The following is a 17,698-nucleotide window of genomic DNA, read 5'->3' on the forward strand; positions in this document are numbered from 1 at the left end:
AGAGAGAGAGGATATACCCTCTGGGACTGCCCCTAGGGTGTGGCCAGAGCTTTTTAATTTCCTGTCTAGTCCTGCTCCTGCGGAGGTAACATAACCCGAAGGTGGTGTATCACCGAGGACTACGTCTGTCGATGAGCGCTAGAGAAATAATAATTTAATTTATTATATTATATTAATAATTCACAAGTCAAACTGCTGAAAAGGTAGTGTTATGTGCAGAAAATGTAATCCCTAAAAAAAATTAAATGTGTATTATAATGTGTGATGGAGATTATATATATATCTATATCTATCTCCACATATTATAATACACATTTAATAATTTTTTTTTTTTTTTTTAGGGATTGCACCCCCTCCTCTACTCCCCTCCCCTCCTTTCCTCCCCTCCTCTGTCGATTACCTCACGATGGAAAGCTCATCATGCTATGTGAGGGCTGGAGTGCAGCGTCCATGGGGCTTCAGTACCGCCCATCAGTGGATGCGGTCTCTCACTGCTGGCGTCAGTTCCTGTATCGGTGGCGACGCCGCCACTTGCGTTCCAGGCTGGCTCCACTGCGGCCGACTGCCTCTCCTACCCCGCCCCCAGAATCGCCGATAGTTAGAATGGAGATCGTATAGGGGGGTGAATCGAGATTGCGATCCTAAAACGATTAATCGTGCAGCTCTAACAAGAACTAAGGTTATTATTGTTAAATAAACAGGAACATCATCTGAATGTCCTTAACCACTTAAGCCCCGGAAGATTTTACCCCCTTCCTGACCAGGCCCTATTTTGCGATTCGGCACTGCGTGAATTTAATGGACAATTGCGCGGTCGTGCGACGCTGTACCTAAACGAATTTGACGTCCTTTTTTTCCCACAAACAGAGCTTTCTTTTGGTGGTATTTGATCACCTGTGTGATTTTTTGATCATGCGCTATAAACAAAAAAAGAGCATAAATTTTGGAAAAACAATATTTTTCAAATTTTTTTTATATGAAATTCCCCCCCAAAAAATGTAAAAATCTAAATTTTTTTAACATTTTTCGCCAATTTGTTTTCTGCTACATATGTTTGGTGACAAAAATCGCAATACGCGTATTTTGATTGGTTTGCACAAAAGTTATTGCATTTACTAACTACGGGAAAGATATTTGTCATTTTTGTTGTTTTTTTTTTTTTTTTTAACGAGTAATGGCGGCGATGTGCGATTTTTTTTTTTTGCGGGACTGCGACATTGCGGCGGACAGATCGGACCCTTGACTGACATTTTTGACACTTTTGGGGGTACCAGTGACATTATTACAGTAATCAGTGCTATACATATGCACTGGTACTGTAAAAATTACACTGGCAGGGAAGGGGTTAAATTTATTGGAGAAGGAGGGGTTAAGTGTGTCCCTAGGGGCGTGTTTCTAACTGCAGGGATGTGGCTGTTCATGTAACAGCAGAGATCTACGGTCCTACATAGCAGGACCGTTTGATCTCTGCTGTTACATAACGGAGAATGACAGGCGTTTTTTTTTTTTTCATTAGCCGCCTGCCTTTCTCCCTCTGTAACTGACGATCGCGAGTGACCGGCGGACATCGGGTCCGCCAGTCACTGGCGCGGAGGTGTCCGCGAACGAGCGGGGGCGGGAGCGGGCGCCCTCGCTCGCCCCCTATTGGCTCACAGGCTAGTGACATACTGGTACGTCACTTTGCCTGCACGGGGCTGACCGCTGCAGTATATGTACTTGCAGCGGTCGGCAAGTGGTTAAGGGCTCTTTCACACGGGCGTTCCGTATGTCCGTATATCACCCCATCTGTTTGCGGATGATATACGGACATAATGCATGTCAATGGGATTGCGGATGTCAGCAGATGACCGCTGACATCCGATTTGTGTCCTTTCAGTTCTGTTCCGTTTTTTGGAACGAAACAGAACCCTATTTTTCTTCCGTTAAAAAAATGGAACGGATGCAAAATCGGATGTCAGCAGTGTCATCCGCTGACATCCGCAATCCCCATAGACATACATTATGTCCGTATATCATCCGCAAACAGATGGGATGATATGCGGACATACGGAGCAGATGACACAAGTGTCGTCATCCGTGTCCGTAAAAAAAAAAAAGTGCCGCAGCGGAAGAAGAAATCGGAGCAGTCGTGTGAAAGAGCCCTAAAGCTAAAGAGTATGGCCTGGGCAATAGAGTGGGGCGCTGGTTAGCTAAAAAAGTGAAAACTAAACAACTTGGTCAAAAAATAGAAGAACTCTTACACCCTCATTCACATAAGTTAACAAATCCTAGAGATATTGCTAACGCTTTTGCAGATTATTACCAGTCATATGATCTTCAAAAGGATACAACTATTCCGAAACCTACCACAGAGATTATCTCAAACTATCTGGCACAGGTTTCGTTACCTAAACTCACAGAGGATCAATTGAGCTCAATATCTCAACCATTTTTAACTCAGGAAATTAGCTCAATCATCAACAAACTTCCCAATCAGAAATCACCGGGGGAGGATGGTTTCTCTAATGAATTTTATAAAAGTTGATCTACAGAGGTAGCTCCCCACTTAAAATCAGTGTTTTGAATTAGCAGCCTGGTACATTTCCATCGGAAGTGTTGAAGGGATTAATTGTTACAATCCCCGAGCAAAAAGGGATACTAAGGGATACCAAGGACCCCTCATCTTATAGGCCAATTGCCTTATTAAATGTAGATATTAAAATTTTTGCCAAGCTCTTGGCAAGTAGATTGCAGAAGTTTGTACCCAATTTGGTACATGCAGACCAGGTGGGATTTGTGCCAGGACGGCAGGCTCCTGATGGCACGGGAAGACTTTTGAATCTGCTGACGCGGATAGGATCCTGTCAGACACCTTCCCTGCTCCTTTCATTGGATGCGGAGAAGGCGTTCGACAGGATCCATTGGGGATATTTGGAGGCGGTGCTGCATATATTTGGGATTGTGGGTTGGGTTAAAAAAAAAATATAATGGCTCTTTATTCTACAGCAAACATACTCACGTCGGGAATATTATCTAACTCGCTTAGGATAACCAACGGGACTAGGCAGGGATGTGCCCTTTCACCAGTTGTCTTTGTGTTGCTTATGGAGCCTTTTGCTCAAAGCATTAGGATCAACGCGAAGATAACCGGTTGTAAAGTTGCTGAAGTTGAACAAGATTAGCTTATTTGCTGATGATGTCATGTTAATCATTACAAATCCATTGTCATCTTTAATAGAAGTAGAGCAAATTATAAACGATTTTAGCGCAGTATCATATTCCAAATTAAATATTACAAAATCACAGATTGTGGGCGTTAACATTCCCACTTTAGTACAGAAACATATAACTGGAAAATTTTCCTTTATGTGGTCTTCATATATTCCATTTTTGGGGATTAATTTAACCTCAGCTATTTCCCAACTTTATGATTCTAATTATAAACCTTTTTTGGACACTTTCACGACAAGTTGGAGAACTGAAGGTTCAAGACTTGACTATAGCAGGTAGAGTGGCTACATTAAAAATGATTATACTTCCTAAACCATTCTATTTGTTTTGTACGTTGACAATTCCCTTACCACCCCAATATTGCATCTCTGTTCAAAAGTACTTCAGTCAAATTATATGGGAAGGAAAACCCCCCGATGTTCGTCCCTTATTATGAAGAGACCTAGGAGGCATGGCGGGATGGGAGTTCCTTGGGTTTCTGCATAGTATAAAGCATCTGTATTGGATCAACTGAAGTATTGGTGGTCTCCTGTGCAGCATAATTTGTGGGTGGGATTAGAGGCGGATGACTGTCATCAGGAAAATCTTAGGACTACAATGATAGCTGTAATGATTGGAGCTGTTATGCCCAATATCCAATCTATTACAATGCAAACCACCTATACAACGTGGGCAGAATTATCTCGCTTGCCCCTTGAATATGGGACGACATGCAAATTCCCTACTCCCCTCTCAGTTCTTCCGTACTTCATCCCAAATGTTGATATAAAATTGTGGCTGAGAAAAGGTGTTGATAGCTTGAAAGATCTGTAAAATGAAACCGGGATTTATCCCTTGAATATTTTGTCCACCAGTACAGAATACCATCGTCGGCTTTTTTGAGCTATTATCAAATACTTTCATTTTTACGAAAAAATAACCTTCCTTTATATGTCAAATTACCAACTTCTATATATAAGTTGTATCAGGCACCCTTGGCTATCGCTAACGGTATCTCAGTTATTTACGACATATTGAATAAGCATAACACCTATTCTAAAGCCACTACTGTTCTCAAATGGGAAAAATTACTGGGGAAATCTTTTCTGGAAACTAGTTGGCTAAAAGCTTTTGCTGCCACATATGCTTCATCAAAATGTATTAATCATTGGGAATTATATAAAAAAATTAAACATTTTTGGTATTTGACTCCCATTAAACTGTCCAAATTTTACCCCTTAACTCCAGTATTATGTTGGAGAGACTGTGGTGAACAAGGGACGTTATTCCATATAGTTTGGGAGTGTAAATCGATTAGAGCATTTTGGGATAAAATATTCTCTATGATCTAAGAAGTTGTGGAAAAAAACATAGTTCCAAGCCCCGATATGGCTATCTTGCATCTAAATATCCATGAGATTCCTTTTAAGTACAGAGTAGTGATTTTACATCTTTTATTAGCGGCAAAACTCTTAATCACAAGATGGAAATCCCAGGATGTACCATAAAAATGATGGCTACTAGAAGTTCGGCGAAGAAAATATTTGGAGTCAGATGGAATCCGTGGTTAAATAATTTAAGATGTATAGTAACAATGAATTAGATATGGAATTTGTGTCAATGTAAGGATTGGTTAGGAGTAATGAATTTATAGATCATGGGGTAAAACGCAAATGTGCTATGGGGAAAAGATCTCTCCTCTATTATAAGATCGACGTCCAGTGACGATAGATTGAAGACGATGGGTATATATAAAGTAAAAAGTGTTTACAAACTCAACTCAAACTTCAACATTATTTGTGAATCAAAAACTGCACAGACCATTTATGCATTGCAATGCATTTGTAAAAAGTTGTACATAAAAAGGAATAAAAGCACCCTTTGGGTAAGGAGAGGTGTGCATATACGGGGCATGCTAACTAGAAAATACTCCAGCTCAATTGCTGAGCATTTTAAAGTTTATCATGGAGCGTTCCTAGATTGTTTTGAAGTAGTGCGGTATCTACTACTTGTTTTCATCGAAAGATATGTTAGTAGAGAACTGGACTAAGAGCCTTGAGGAACTGAGGTGCTTTTCAAGTGCTTTGGTGCTAAAAGTTCTCAAAAACCTATTCCTATTAAAATCAATTAATGCTTTCACACTAATGCTATGGGCTGGCGGGGCGGCCCAAAAAATCCTGCAAGCAGCATTTTTGGAGTATGTTTGGAGCGCTAAAAAAAGCACCTAAAAAATGCCCTTCCCCCATTGAAATAAATAGGAAGTGCTTAAAAAGCGTTTCAAAATTCCTCTTGAAGCAAGTTTTTGAGTCACGTGTCCTTAAAAAAAAAAAAGAAGTGCACAGCTAATGTCTCAAAAGCAATTAAAATTGGAATATATATTTGATGATGTATATCCACTACCTGCACACTCTACAATAAGTGACTAATTAAATGTGCCAAATATAATATGAAGCTGCTGGTTATGAGGCTAAAAAAGCCTTAATAGATGTAATATCAAAGAAACCTATCAATCATTGACAAACCGCGCTTAATTAATCAGTGCATCATAGCTAATAAAGTTCAACCAATACAGAAAGTGCCAATCATATAATAATAAATGCAATTAACACATAAAGTGCCAATATTATAAAACTGTGAATAATTAGAAATGTGAAAAGGTGAAGATACAGATCCTGAATAAAGTGCTATAAATGTTAAACTTCATGAAAATGTAAATTGTTTGTAAAGTCCATAATCACCAAAGTGATTCGAACATGCAATAGAACTTTAAGTCACTCCTCTGAATCCTCCACAGAATGTACCGTGATCTTGTACTCTTATCCACCAGTAAATGGATAACCTAATCACCAGAGACAAGTGGAGATCTCGCATATAGGTTGGTTGAGGGAGACCCTCAAACTGGTAAAATCCTCTCCACCGGAACCACAGCGATAGACCATATCAAGGGGGACAAGACAAGCATAATATGTAGTATGATGAGTTTATTTTAAAACGCAGATATTAAAAATAATTTACAGTGTTGTAAGTACGTAGAGCTCTATACAAGCAGCAGGGACGCCGATTGTCTTTCACCTGCACTCCAACCGGCGGAAATGACGTGTTACGTTACCCCATATCCCTACGCGTTTCGTCAGAGGCGTCTGACTTCACCAGGGGTCATGTGATCAGACACGTCGCTTTCTCATATTTATACAAGCTGCCAAGAGAGGATATCCTATATGTATATAACCAGAGCGCTAAAAACCACCAACACATGAGGTGTATATGATAAATCCAATACAAGCAGGGAGGGGAGGGGTACGCTGCGACTCAGGGCGCTCCAAGTCGTCGCGTCCCGGTGAGGTATCTGCTCGCAGGCTCGTCCCCATCTGGAAAAGGGGCACTGTCGTGGCTAGGCCTAGGTCAGGACTATAACCTGCTCAAGCTCATAGGCCAGGCTGGGGGGGACCATAAGGATCTATTTTATCCAGTGCGAAGCCCCAGCCGGCATCGTTGCTTGAAGATCACCAGGAAAATTCTTCCCTGAACACTAGCTAGCAAGTGAGTAAAGAGAAACAAAAGAAAATATTCTGAAAAGAACAAAAAAAACTGATACCGGAGTCCCAGCTGGAAACCTAGGTCCTACTCCTTCTCTAGGCAGAAACAAACTGATGTGCTGGGTTGCTTCTGTAAGGGTTATGTCTGGAGGGACAGCCCGTGGGCGTGTACTGTATATGCTAAAACGTTGTGCTAATGTACTGCCTAGACTACTCCTGCAAGTGGCAGCATAACCCCACACAGCTCATAAAGATGAGGCTGCGTCTGTCAATGGAGGATAGAGAAAGAAAGGCTTTCTCTCAGGATCTTGCCATTCCTTTTTGACCGCTTCCACCAGGACTTCATGTACCGGGAAGACCCTTCTTTTTTGCTCGCCTAGGCCCTGGTACATTTGATCGTGAAGAGATAAAGTTTTCTTTTCTTCTTGGATCCCCAAGGTGGTATGGATCGCTCTCAAAAGATCCTCCACCTCTTCAAGGGTTAATTTGCACCTAGAAGCTTTAATGGACTCACCATCCACCCCTTCTCCTGACTCCCCCTGGGAGCCTAAAGGTGTACTATCACACTCTTCAAACTGTTTTTCAGTACACCCCGATAGTCCTCCACTCATACAGGGTCCCACCGGTGGGGGTGGAACAGTCTCCTGCTGTGCTAGCTGAGGGGGGTTCTGGGGGTGAGGAATTTGTAGATTTGAAATTAAATCCTTAAATGATTGGAACATGCTGAAAAGCTCCTCAACAGATGCAGATAGATCAGTAGACTGTTCTGCCGAATATTCCCTAACTAGGCTCTCTAAACACTCTTTACAAAGCGCCTTGGCCCAGGATTCCCCCATAGTAGCTTTGCATGATGGGCATCTTCTCTTGGGGCTATGTGGCGATTTGGACTTGTCTGAGGCCTTAACACATAAGAAAAAATACACAGCTCAGCACCCATACTGGCCCCCCAGCACACATAAGCACAGCATGCCCCTTCAGGAGTGTACCTGGGACTGACCACCACCAGCAGGGTCCCAGAACCACCACCAAAAGTCACGCCCCCCCCCCAGGACCACCAAGGGGGGGCTACACCATGGAGCTAGTGGGGGAAGGGAACACCACCCCAGGGTTCTCTTACCTTAAAGCGGAGTTCCGGGGTCGATTTTAGCTAATAATACCCCCGGGACAGTCAGGGCTAGTACATTCCATAATGGATAGCCTCTAAACTGTCCCGGGTCGCACTTGTAAGAAGAAATACTTACCTTGAAAAGTTCTTCTCCAGCGCTTCCATCTCAGGTGTGGGCAGCTGAAGCCGCAGCGTCCCTATTCGTGTCCTCTTCCGTGATGTTGGAGTCCCACAATGCACTGCACCGGCCCCGCTCGTCACTTCCGGGGCAGGCGTGGCATCCCTGCACAGCTTCTGGGCATGCCCAGAAGCTGTATAGCAGGGAATGCCACACTTGCACCGGAAGTGACGAGCGGGGCCGGGGCCGGTGCAGGCGCATTGATTCCTGGGAGCGATGACGTTCAGCTCCCAGGAGTCATTGCAAACCGGAAGTGGCGGAGCGGGCAGCGGCCGCGGAGGGAGGAAGTGAAGGATATAATAAAGGTAAGTAAACAAAAAAAATAAATAAATTAGCAGTATCCATTTCTTTTTCAGGTTGCAATCAGCAATCGGATGGCCCAAAAAAAATATCGATTTTTTTTTTATTTTGAGGCCGTAACTCCGCTTTAAGATGGCTGGTGCTGGCTTCACCTGGAGCAGTCCCTGAGGCCTCTGCCTCCGACATATTCTAGGAGTGGTCCCGCCTGTGTGCCTGTAGCTATCTTCCAGCTTTTGGCTGCACCACCCCATTGTCCGGCCCACTCTCCATTAACGCAGCCGGAAACATAAGCCGTGGCTATTGGCGGAAGTGTCCGGCTTTAACGGAAGGGATGTCACTCGTCACCCGGTCCAGCTGGAGCTCCATGCTGGTGGCAAGAAGCAGGAGGACCAACCGTACCTCCGCAGTGCTCTCCCCGAGCACAAAGAGCAGACCCCCATATCCTCGGACCCCCACAGGGGAAAAGCTGGGGTGATGTTTTATGGCAGCCGGAAAAGGTAAAAAATCGGGTCCCTACCCAGACCTATAGCCGCCATTAGAGAGACCTTAGCCTCTCCCTTACAGAAAACACAGCCTCAGCCCCCTGGCCATTTAGCCCTTGGTTCCTGGCGAATTCTCCCCGCCGGAGGAAACACCAGAACTGAAGGTCACCGGCTAACAGGGGGCTTAAATCTGTATGGATGGGGCGGTGTTTCCAAAAAAGGGAGGAGCCAAGGTCTCTCAAAGGTGGCTGTCCTGAAAGATAATAGGGGAATAGGACACAAACTTTGTTTGGGTATTTTGCATGACCGCGCATAGGTCAGTTAATTATCGCAGCGCCAAATAGCAAAAAATGGCCTGTTTAGGGAGGGGGTAAACCCACCCGGAGGTCAAGAGGTTTAAGTGTCACAAAGGGCAATTTTTTTTATTTATTTTTTTAAGTTTTGGTTAATGGAGAGGGATTAGAACACCGGTCAGGTTTTTTTTTGCTGTCTGTGCCCCCATTGGGGAGATTCACCCTCTTTGTCCTGTTTACTGCGATCATCGAGCGTGAAAGTAGAAGATCCCAAATTTTGGGTAGTTGTCAGGACAGAAATTCTCCCTAATTTCACCCCCAATTTTCAAGTCATGGTTAAAACCTATACGGTTCTCACTATCAGAAGCACATTTTCAAATGGTATTAGCAATGAACTAAACTAACCTTATTTCCTCCATTCCTTCTACACACATACTGATGATTTATGTTAACCTGCACAATGCTCAGTGAGTAGGGAATTAATCTACAGTATATCCTCTCTTTCACAGCTAGCAGCAGACACTGTGCTGTCGCTGTTAGATTGGGCTGTCCGTGAGACAGCGGGTCCCCATTACAGATCAGGAACCAAACAGAACATTGTTAATGTGGTAGAATGATGGACATCGATTATTTAGTTCTGCTTCTTAAAAGACTAACCTTTGATTTTACTAGCACTTTTTTCCTTTTTATTTTTTTTCTCCAATTGTGACTCTCCTCTACTCAGCTGCCGGAGGTTTTCACAAGCATTCAATCACTAGGACATAATTATTACATTAATTACTACATGCAGGCTGAAAGTTTTATTACAAAAAATAGACAGTCGGCAGAAGGTCACAGAATCTCAAAAATGACAGTGTGCCTCTGTTTATTGCTGTAACCGTTCGATACAGTTACAGAAAAAAAAACAAAAAAGAATTACACAAAAATTTAAATATTAATGGGCATCTAGGCTTCAATAACATGTGCCTCTTGAGTAAAGAAAAGCAAAGCATTTACCCCCAAAAGGAAAAAAAAAAAAAAAACTTACAAGACTACTGATAGTGTTACCTGCAAAAATTACACAAAACAATACCTTATTAACTAATTTTAAGTGTTAGATCTGGGAGACTGTTTAAGTAAAGGCTATGGTACTTAATAACCACAAGGTGGCATAGATGCTCACATAGTAGGAAAAAAAAAAAGTGCAGCAGCACTAGCTTCCTACCAGACTAGTTTCAACACTTCCTGTTATCGCAGTCTTTGGCTTGTCTGCTCGAGTACGGATATCTCTGCTAATATTGTCTGGCTGATCTGTATAGATAGTTTACATGCCATAAAATTTTAACCTGCTTTCTCTTTATATGTGGCTGTGTCCTAACACAATAAAAAAGAAATGACTTTCACCCAGTTATAATTTTGTTTGATGTAAAAATATGACATTTGTTTTCTAAATGGGGATTTTATATTTGCAATACCAGCCATATTTTAGCAAAAGTGGGATAATTTTATCACCTGCTCCAAGCCGGCATGGGCCAAGGTTGTTAAGCTTAATCACTGCTAAAACAATTTGCCATGGCTCCAGCTTCCAAACTGCAACACTGGGCTTAGTAGATGCGTTAATCACCGCTAAATATGAACATATGCTTCTTTCTCTGCTACTGTTTTTTCCTGGAAAGTTTAATACCCTGCAATTGAAAGCTGTCTCCTCAAAACACACAAAGACCGAACTCAGACAGGGCCGAACCATCATACCTGACTACATATGTATTGGCAGAATGTTCTAAAACAATTCCAGCTATTCAAATCTTTGCTTCAACCTAAAATTAAACTGAAAATACTAAATATCTAAGTATGCACTCTCAACCTTCTTGCGAACACTGATCGGCTTATTTTCTAGGTAAAAAAAGCTCAGTGTAAAATGAGGTTACCATAGCAATAAAATGGCAATTTTACATGACCGTTTTGTGGCCTATTCACACATAGGCACACTTTTGCAGTGCATTAATGAACATGGCAATGCACATTGTGTTAGGGCAGTGCTATGATTATGAGTAGCCTATCCACACACCACAAATGGAAAAAAAAAAAAACACCATGCATCGCTTTTGATTTTTTTTTTTACAGCACAAACATATAGGAGTTGTGCATTACGTAGTGGATTGGGCTATACTGTACAATTTTCTGTGGTGCCATTCACAAAAAAAGGCAAATACAAGTGTGAATGGTCCCTGAACTGATAAAAAGTAAAATCTGATTACTACGGAATATAGCCTGGGGCTTTACACTGCTATACATCTGAAGGAAAACAGTATTTTTTTGAGTGGTACCCAAAAAATAAAATGTATTATATTGCAGTTTTGATGGCTGCATTCGTCCTGTGTGTTTCATCTGTTCATCCTGTCCGTGAGTGTTATTTTTCAACTTGTATTAACAGACCAAGCTGTCCAGCAAAAGTGACAGAGGGTTGACACAAATGGTTTACCATCGACAGAGGGGTGCTTACAATGGTCAGCTTTTATTAATTTACAGTATGTGAAACAAAAAGGAAAAAAAACAACAGTTGTCACTGCTTAAAAAGTTTTAGCTGGCACTCAACTTTAAATTGCTAATCATGCCTATCTGCTAGTACCTCTAACACTACCTTCTCCCCAGATTGACATTGCTGCTGTACAAAGGTGGCTCTGTTGCTTCATCCGGAGAGGAGACACCCTAAGACAGGTTACTGGCTGAATCACCAGGTGGAAAAAAAGGGGGGAAAAAAAAGCCTAAAAAAAAAAATAAAAAAATACTAATGCAGCCACCACATTAAAAGATTGGTAAGCTGCAGTATATTACATTTTTGTCCTGGGGTTTAATACTGCTTTAACCCCCAAACAGCAATCTGACATGATGCTATTTTAAGAAGCAGGGAAAACATCTAACAAGAGGCTATTCCGTTCAAAGCAGTAAAACATGAGATCTAGAAATCAAAAACATCTCCTGTATCAAAGGAGTGTGCCAAATAGGAACACAATTTTTTTCAGCTAACCATTTATTTTTTCATTTGCAGAATAGTTTAAAGACCATAAATGCTTGATTGCTCATAGCAACTGAACATTTCGCTTCAACCAATGCAGTCTGTTTAAAGCATGGGTGCTCGACCTGTGGCCCTCCAACTGTTGCAGAACTACAAGTCCCATGAGCCATTGCAAGGCTGACAGTTACAAGCATGACTCCCAAAGGCATGATGGGAGTTGTTCCGCAACAGTTGGAGGGCTACAGGTTGAGCACCCATGGTTTAAAGAAAGTGGACTTTGGACTAGATGATGTAAATGACCACACAACTGTGTTTTGCACCATACTATGAATAGTCTGCAGCCAAGCAAAGGTAGAGGATGAAAGCTTTTAACATTCCAAAATAATTTTACCTGGTACATTTGGCAAACAAATTAGGGGTTAATTATCAGAATACAAAACAATCAAGTCATGGGAAAAAAACCTCATGCGCCTGTGGTTGACTTGAGCTTCTAAATGCATACAGGATACTACAGAAATAGGAATCCTACCTTTCTCGCACAAATTCTGCCAGTTCTTTGACGGACAGCTGGCCATGTTTCATGTTGTGGTACAAGACAGCAAACCCAGCGTTCTTATCACCCTGAAAAAAAAATTGACAAATCATCCATTAAACCCAACATGAAAATGACATTCCTCTTAAAACAAGAAAACCAGTCTATAAGCAAAGGCAAACACATTAGCCTCATAAGAAAGGATGGTAAAAAACTGTACAATCCAAAAGGGATGAATCCAGCATACCAAAAAAAGGGAGATACAGAAATAAAGAGAAAAAGGCAGGGAGACACACAAAAAAAATAGAAAATCAGGAGCAGAACAGCAAATAGAGACACAAAAGAAAGAAAGCCAAAATAACTGTGTGTAAGAATCTGTACTGTACATCCATTATCAAATCTGCCTGGCTCCTTACAGGGGAAGTAGGAAAGAGAGGGAGAGCAAGCTGTGGTATGATCTTATAAGACAGTGTGAATCACAGATGTGAAAGCCTGCATAGGACACCTGCAAACACAGACAATATGCAAGGATGTCAGATGACAGAGCTAGCCTTTGGCTGGTGACAAAGCCAGCCTGTGTGCAGCTAAATGGCACAGAAGGAGCCTGTGTGCTGGGCTGAAGCGGCACTCCATGTTGCCCGGGGAAACCAGTCGCCCATAGTTACTAGATCAGCTCTCTGAATGCCAACAAGGCCACAGATAACGCCCACATTTCCCCAAAATAACTTGTCTAAAATCAACAGCCATTTACACAGCAATTACAAGAAAAATACATTTCATTTTAGAAGCAGCACAAGAAGTCTCAATCTTATAATATGAGCCATTAGAGTTTACTTGCTCTAGCATTTTTAAACATTTTTTAAACTAAATCAGATTAATGAACAGGACGCTCAAATGAACGTATTTCACCATGGACTATACTAGGAAAGCAAATGAATTGAATCATGTCCTCTCCAAACAATAATACTGTAGTTACAATTATGTGAGTTATTAGGTACAGATTGGCAAAATATTGAAATAAAGGTATATTTAAACGTAATTCTACTTATCTGTATTTTAAAACCTCTAAAATCAGAATAATGAGCCTGAAAGCTGACAATTGCTTTATAATTAGGAAGTTAGCTAAACCACAATCTGTCCAAACAATATCACTGATTATTCTGATTCCAATTATTACATGCAGTTTACAGGCAGTCCCCGGGTTCCAAAAAGATAGGTTCTGTAGGTTTGTTCTTAAGGTGGTTGTAAAGCCACTGTGTCTTATTCCTAAAATCCACTGTGTTACATTAAATTAAAATGTACCTGTTCCAACTTGCATACACATTCAACTTAAAGCGGTTGTAACCCTGAAAAAAACAACCAAAAAAAAATTGATCCTATTTCTTTATCTGAAGGACCGGAAGAGTTTTCTGCTTAATGACCAGGCCCTATTTTGTGATTCGGCACTGTGCTATTTTAACAGAAAATTGAACGGTCGTGCGACGCTGTACCCAAATAAAATTGACGTCCTTTTTTTCCCCACAAATAGAGCTTTCTTTTGGTGGTATTTGATTACCTGTGCGATTTTTATTTTTTGAGCTATAAACAAAAAAACAGCGACAATTTAAAAAAAAAAAAAAAAAAAATATTTTTCACATTCTGATATAGAACATTCCCAAAAAAAAAAAAAAGTAAAAATCTAAATTTTTTAACATTTTAGGCCAATTTGTTTTCTGCTACAAATTTTTGGTAATAAAAAAAAAAAGCAATAAGCGTATTTTGATTGGTTTGCACAAAAGTTATTGCGTCTACTAACTACGGGAAAGATTTATGTCATTTCTATTGTTTTTTTTTTTTTACTAGTAATGGCGGCGATCTGCGATTTTTTGTGAGACTGTGACATTGCGGTGGACAGATCGGACCCCTAACTGACATTTTAGACACTTTTGGGGGTACCAGTGACATTACTACAGTAATCAGTGCTAAAAATATGCACTGTTACTGTAATAATGGCATTGGCAGGGAAGGGGTTAATACTATTAGTGATCAAGGGGTTAAATGTAAGCCTAAGGGAGTGATTCTAACTGTGGGGGTGTTGAGCTTGTGAGATCATCACAGAGACATGTGATCCTATATATTACTGTCAGAGGAAGTAAGAGAAAATAGAATTTTTGGAAGAACTTACCGTAAAATCCTTTTCTCTGAGTCCTCTGACAGTCACCGCCCGATGGTCTTAGCCTTCACTAATGGGTAATGGCGCACTCTGCAGGAGCAGGCTAGGCAGATAATTGATTATCAGGTTAATGCAAAAAAACGTTTTTATACCTCGGCAGCCCACTAGGGGGCCATCCCTCAGCCATTATCCTGAACCCAATCTGATATTACCTCAGTTTGTAGCAAGCAGTACCGGAAGGCAACAACCCCCAGATCCAAAAAAAAACAGAGGGGCGGGGGTGGCCACTGTCAGAGGACTCAGAGAAAATAATTTTACGGTAAGTTCTTCCAAAAATTCTACTTTCTCTTATGTCCTCTGACAGTCGCCGCCCGATGGTATTAGCGTTCACTAATGGGACGTCCCAAAACAGTGCAGGGGTGGGAAAGCAATGATTAAGCACTTTGTGTGAAACGAGTCTGCTAAACTGTGTGCTCCTGTGCTATGTCGATTTTTGGACCTGTGATTTTTCAATAAAATATTGTTTCTTTTATCGCTGGAGGTGCCGCTTTTTCTTTGCTTTGACCTATGGACTTCGTGGGCTACGGACCCTAGCGAGCACCCAGCTGTGAGGAATACTGCAGTCCTTCATTGGAATTATCCACTACAGGCAGGCTCTGAGCGGTGTGCACCCCCTTCTCCTTCCGGGTGGAAAAGCAACGCAACCAATTGAGAAGCTAACGCAAATAACCGGGCCAGTAACAACCTGAGCCCACAGGAAAAAAGTGGAACACACCCAGAAAAAAAAAACCCAAAAAGGAGGGACAGTAAAAATAATGTCCCCTTAAACAACTACCGCACTCAAAACTTTGCGGCCAAAGGAAGCATCCGAAGTTGCCAAAACGTCAAGTTTGTAAAACCTTGTGAAAGTGTGCACGGACGAACAGGTCGCCGCCTTAGCCACAGAAGCCTGATGGCGAAAAGCCCAAGAGGCACTAACAGCTCGGGTAGAATGGGCCTTTACCGAAAAAGGGGGAGTCCGACCCCTAATGGAATAAGCTTGGACAATCGTCTGTCTGATCCACTTAGAAATGATCGCCGCTGAGGCAGCCGATCCCTTCCGAGGTCCCTCAGGAAGAATAAATAAAGAGTCAGACTGTCGAATCGACTCTGTAGCGGACAGGTAAACATTGACCGCCCGGACCACATCCAGGGAGTGCAAGGCAAACTACTTGGGATGCTTGGGCCACGCACATAGCGAGGGCAAAATGATATCATCATTGAGGTGGAATGAAGAAACCTTCTTGGGAAGAAAAGACTGGTTCGGTCGCAGAACCACCTCATCTTTATGAAATACCAGAGAAGGAAAGGGCGGGACAAGGCCGCCAACTCATACACTCTGCGAGCTGAAGTGATGGCAACCAAAAAGGCAACATTTTGGGACCACACAGACAGAGGAATCTTTCTGATGTTCTCAAAGGGAGGTTGTTGTAACACAGACAAGACTAAATTCAGATCCCAGGGAGGCAAGGGAGCTCTCCTCGGGGGACCCAAATGTCGCACCCCTTGAATAAAGGTGCGTACCAAGGAATGCGACGCCAAAGGTCGCTGAAAAAAGATTGCCAAGGCCGACAATTGCCTCTTGACCGTAGTCAGCGCCAGATGTTGATCCACACCCTTCCGCAGGAAGGCCAAGACCTTCGCCACCGAGAAAGAACGAGGATGAAGACCATGCGCTTCGCATCAAGTGATATACGCTTTCCAGGTGCGGTGATAAATCTTCCTTGAAGTGGCCTTGCGAACCTTTAACTAGGTAGGAATGACCGCCCGTGGAAGGCCTCTATCCCTCAGGACCTGGCTTTCAACAGCCATGCCTTTAAAGCCAGCGACTGTAAAGTAGGATGGAAGATCGGTCCCCGAGACAGAAGATCGTCTCACAGCGGAAGCCGCCAGGGAGGTACGATCTGAACGACGTCCCCGTAACAGAACCGTCGAGGCGAGTCCCGGGCCACTAGAATGACTGACATCCGTTCTGACGCCACCCTGCGAAGGAACCTGGACAGCAATTGAATCGGAGGAAAGGCATAGATCAGCCGGTAGCGGTGCCAAGGCACCACCAACGCGCCCGTGGCGTCCGCCAGAGGATCGCGAGTTCTGGCCACAAACCTTTTTATTGAGAATTGCGAAAAGATCTACGTCCGGGGTCCCCCACCGGGTGCACAAAAGACGAAATACCTCCGGATGCAGGGAACATTCCCCCTGGTCCAAGGTCTGGCGGCTCAGATATTCCGCCTGCCAGTTTTCCACACCCGGAATGTGAACAGCCGAGATCGCCGGTACATTCCATTCGGCCCAAGACAGGATCTCGGCCACTTCCATAGCCGCCCAGGAACTCTTCGTGCCCCCTTGGTGGTTTATGTATGCCACAGCAGTGGCATTGTCCGTTTGTACCCGGACTGGACACCCCCGAAGCTGAGATGACCCCCGGAAAAGACAAAGTTTTATCGCTCGGAGCTCCAGGACATTTATCGGTAGCGAGGTCCCCCTCGCCGACCACGTCCCCTGGGCACAAAGCGTGCCCAGAACTTCTCCCCAGCACGATAGGCTGGCATCCATGGTGAGAATCGTCCACAACAGAGGCAGGAAGGACTGGCCCTGCATCACGGACAGCCACTGGAGCCACAAGAGGTCAGACCTCACCGGACAACAAGGAAATGCTCCTTTCCAAGGAATGAGGCGTCCTGTCCCACCTGTCCCGGATCTCTGCTTGCAGAATCCTGGTATGAAATTGAGCAAATGGAACTGCTTCGAAGGCCGAGACCATCAGGCCCAGAACTTGCATGCAGGTCCGCAAAGAGGAGAGAGCGTTGTGCCTGAGAGCCCTGATCTCTTCCCGTAGAGTCCCGAGTTTGTCCTCTGGAAGGAAGACCCGAGAGTGAGCAGAATCCAGGACCATC

The 17,698-nt window shown here is 43.0% G+C and overlaps 1 protein-coding gene across 7 annotated transcripts in view; it reads right to left on the reverse strand.

Moving 5' to 3' along the window:
- FCHO1 (FCH and mu domain containing endocytic adaptor 1) overlaps window positions 1-17,698 on the reverse strand; it is a 507,107-nt gene that overhangs the window by 391,216 nt on the left and 98,193 nt on the right. For 5 of the 7 annotated variants that reach the window (XM_082267054.1, XM_082267048.1, XM_082267051.1 and 2 more), the window contains one exon: window positions 12,608-12,699. In XM_082267054.1, the coding sequence (XP_082123180.1) occupies window positions 12,608-12,699 (92 nt within the window). Of the gene's footprint in view, window positions 1-12,607; window positions 12,700-12,996; window positions 13,178-17,698 lie in introns of those variants that run through there. The other 2 variants (XM_082267053.1, XM_082267052.1) reach the window with 2 other exon arrangements.

The sequence above is a fragment of the Pelophylax lessonae genome, assembly GCF_965119305.1.
Source record: "Pelophylax lessonae genome assembly, chromosome: 1".
Classification (NCBI taxonomy): Eukaryota; Metazoa; Chordata; class Amphibia; order Anura; family Ranidae; genus Pelophylax; species Pelophylax lessonae.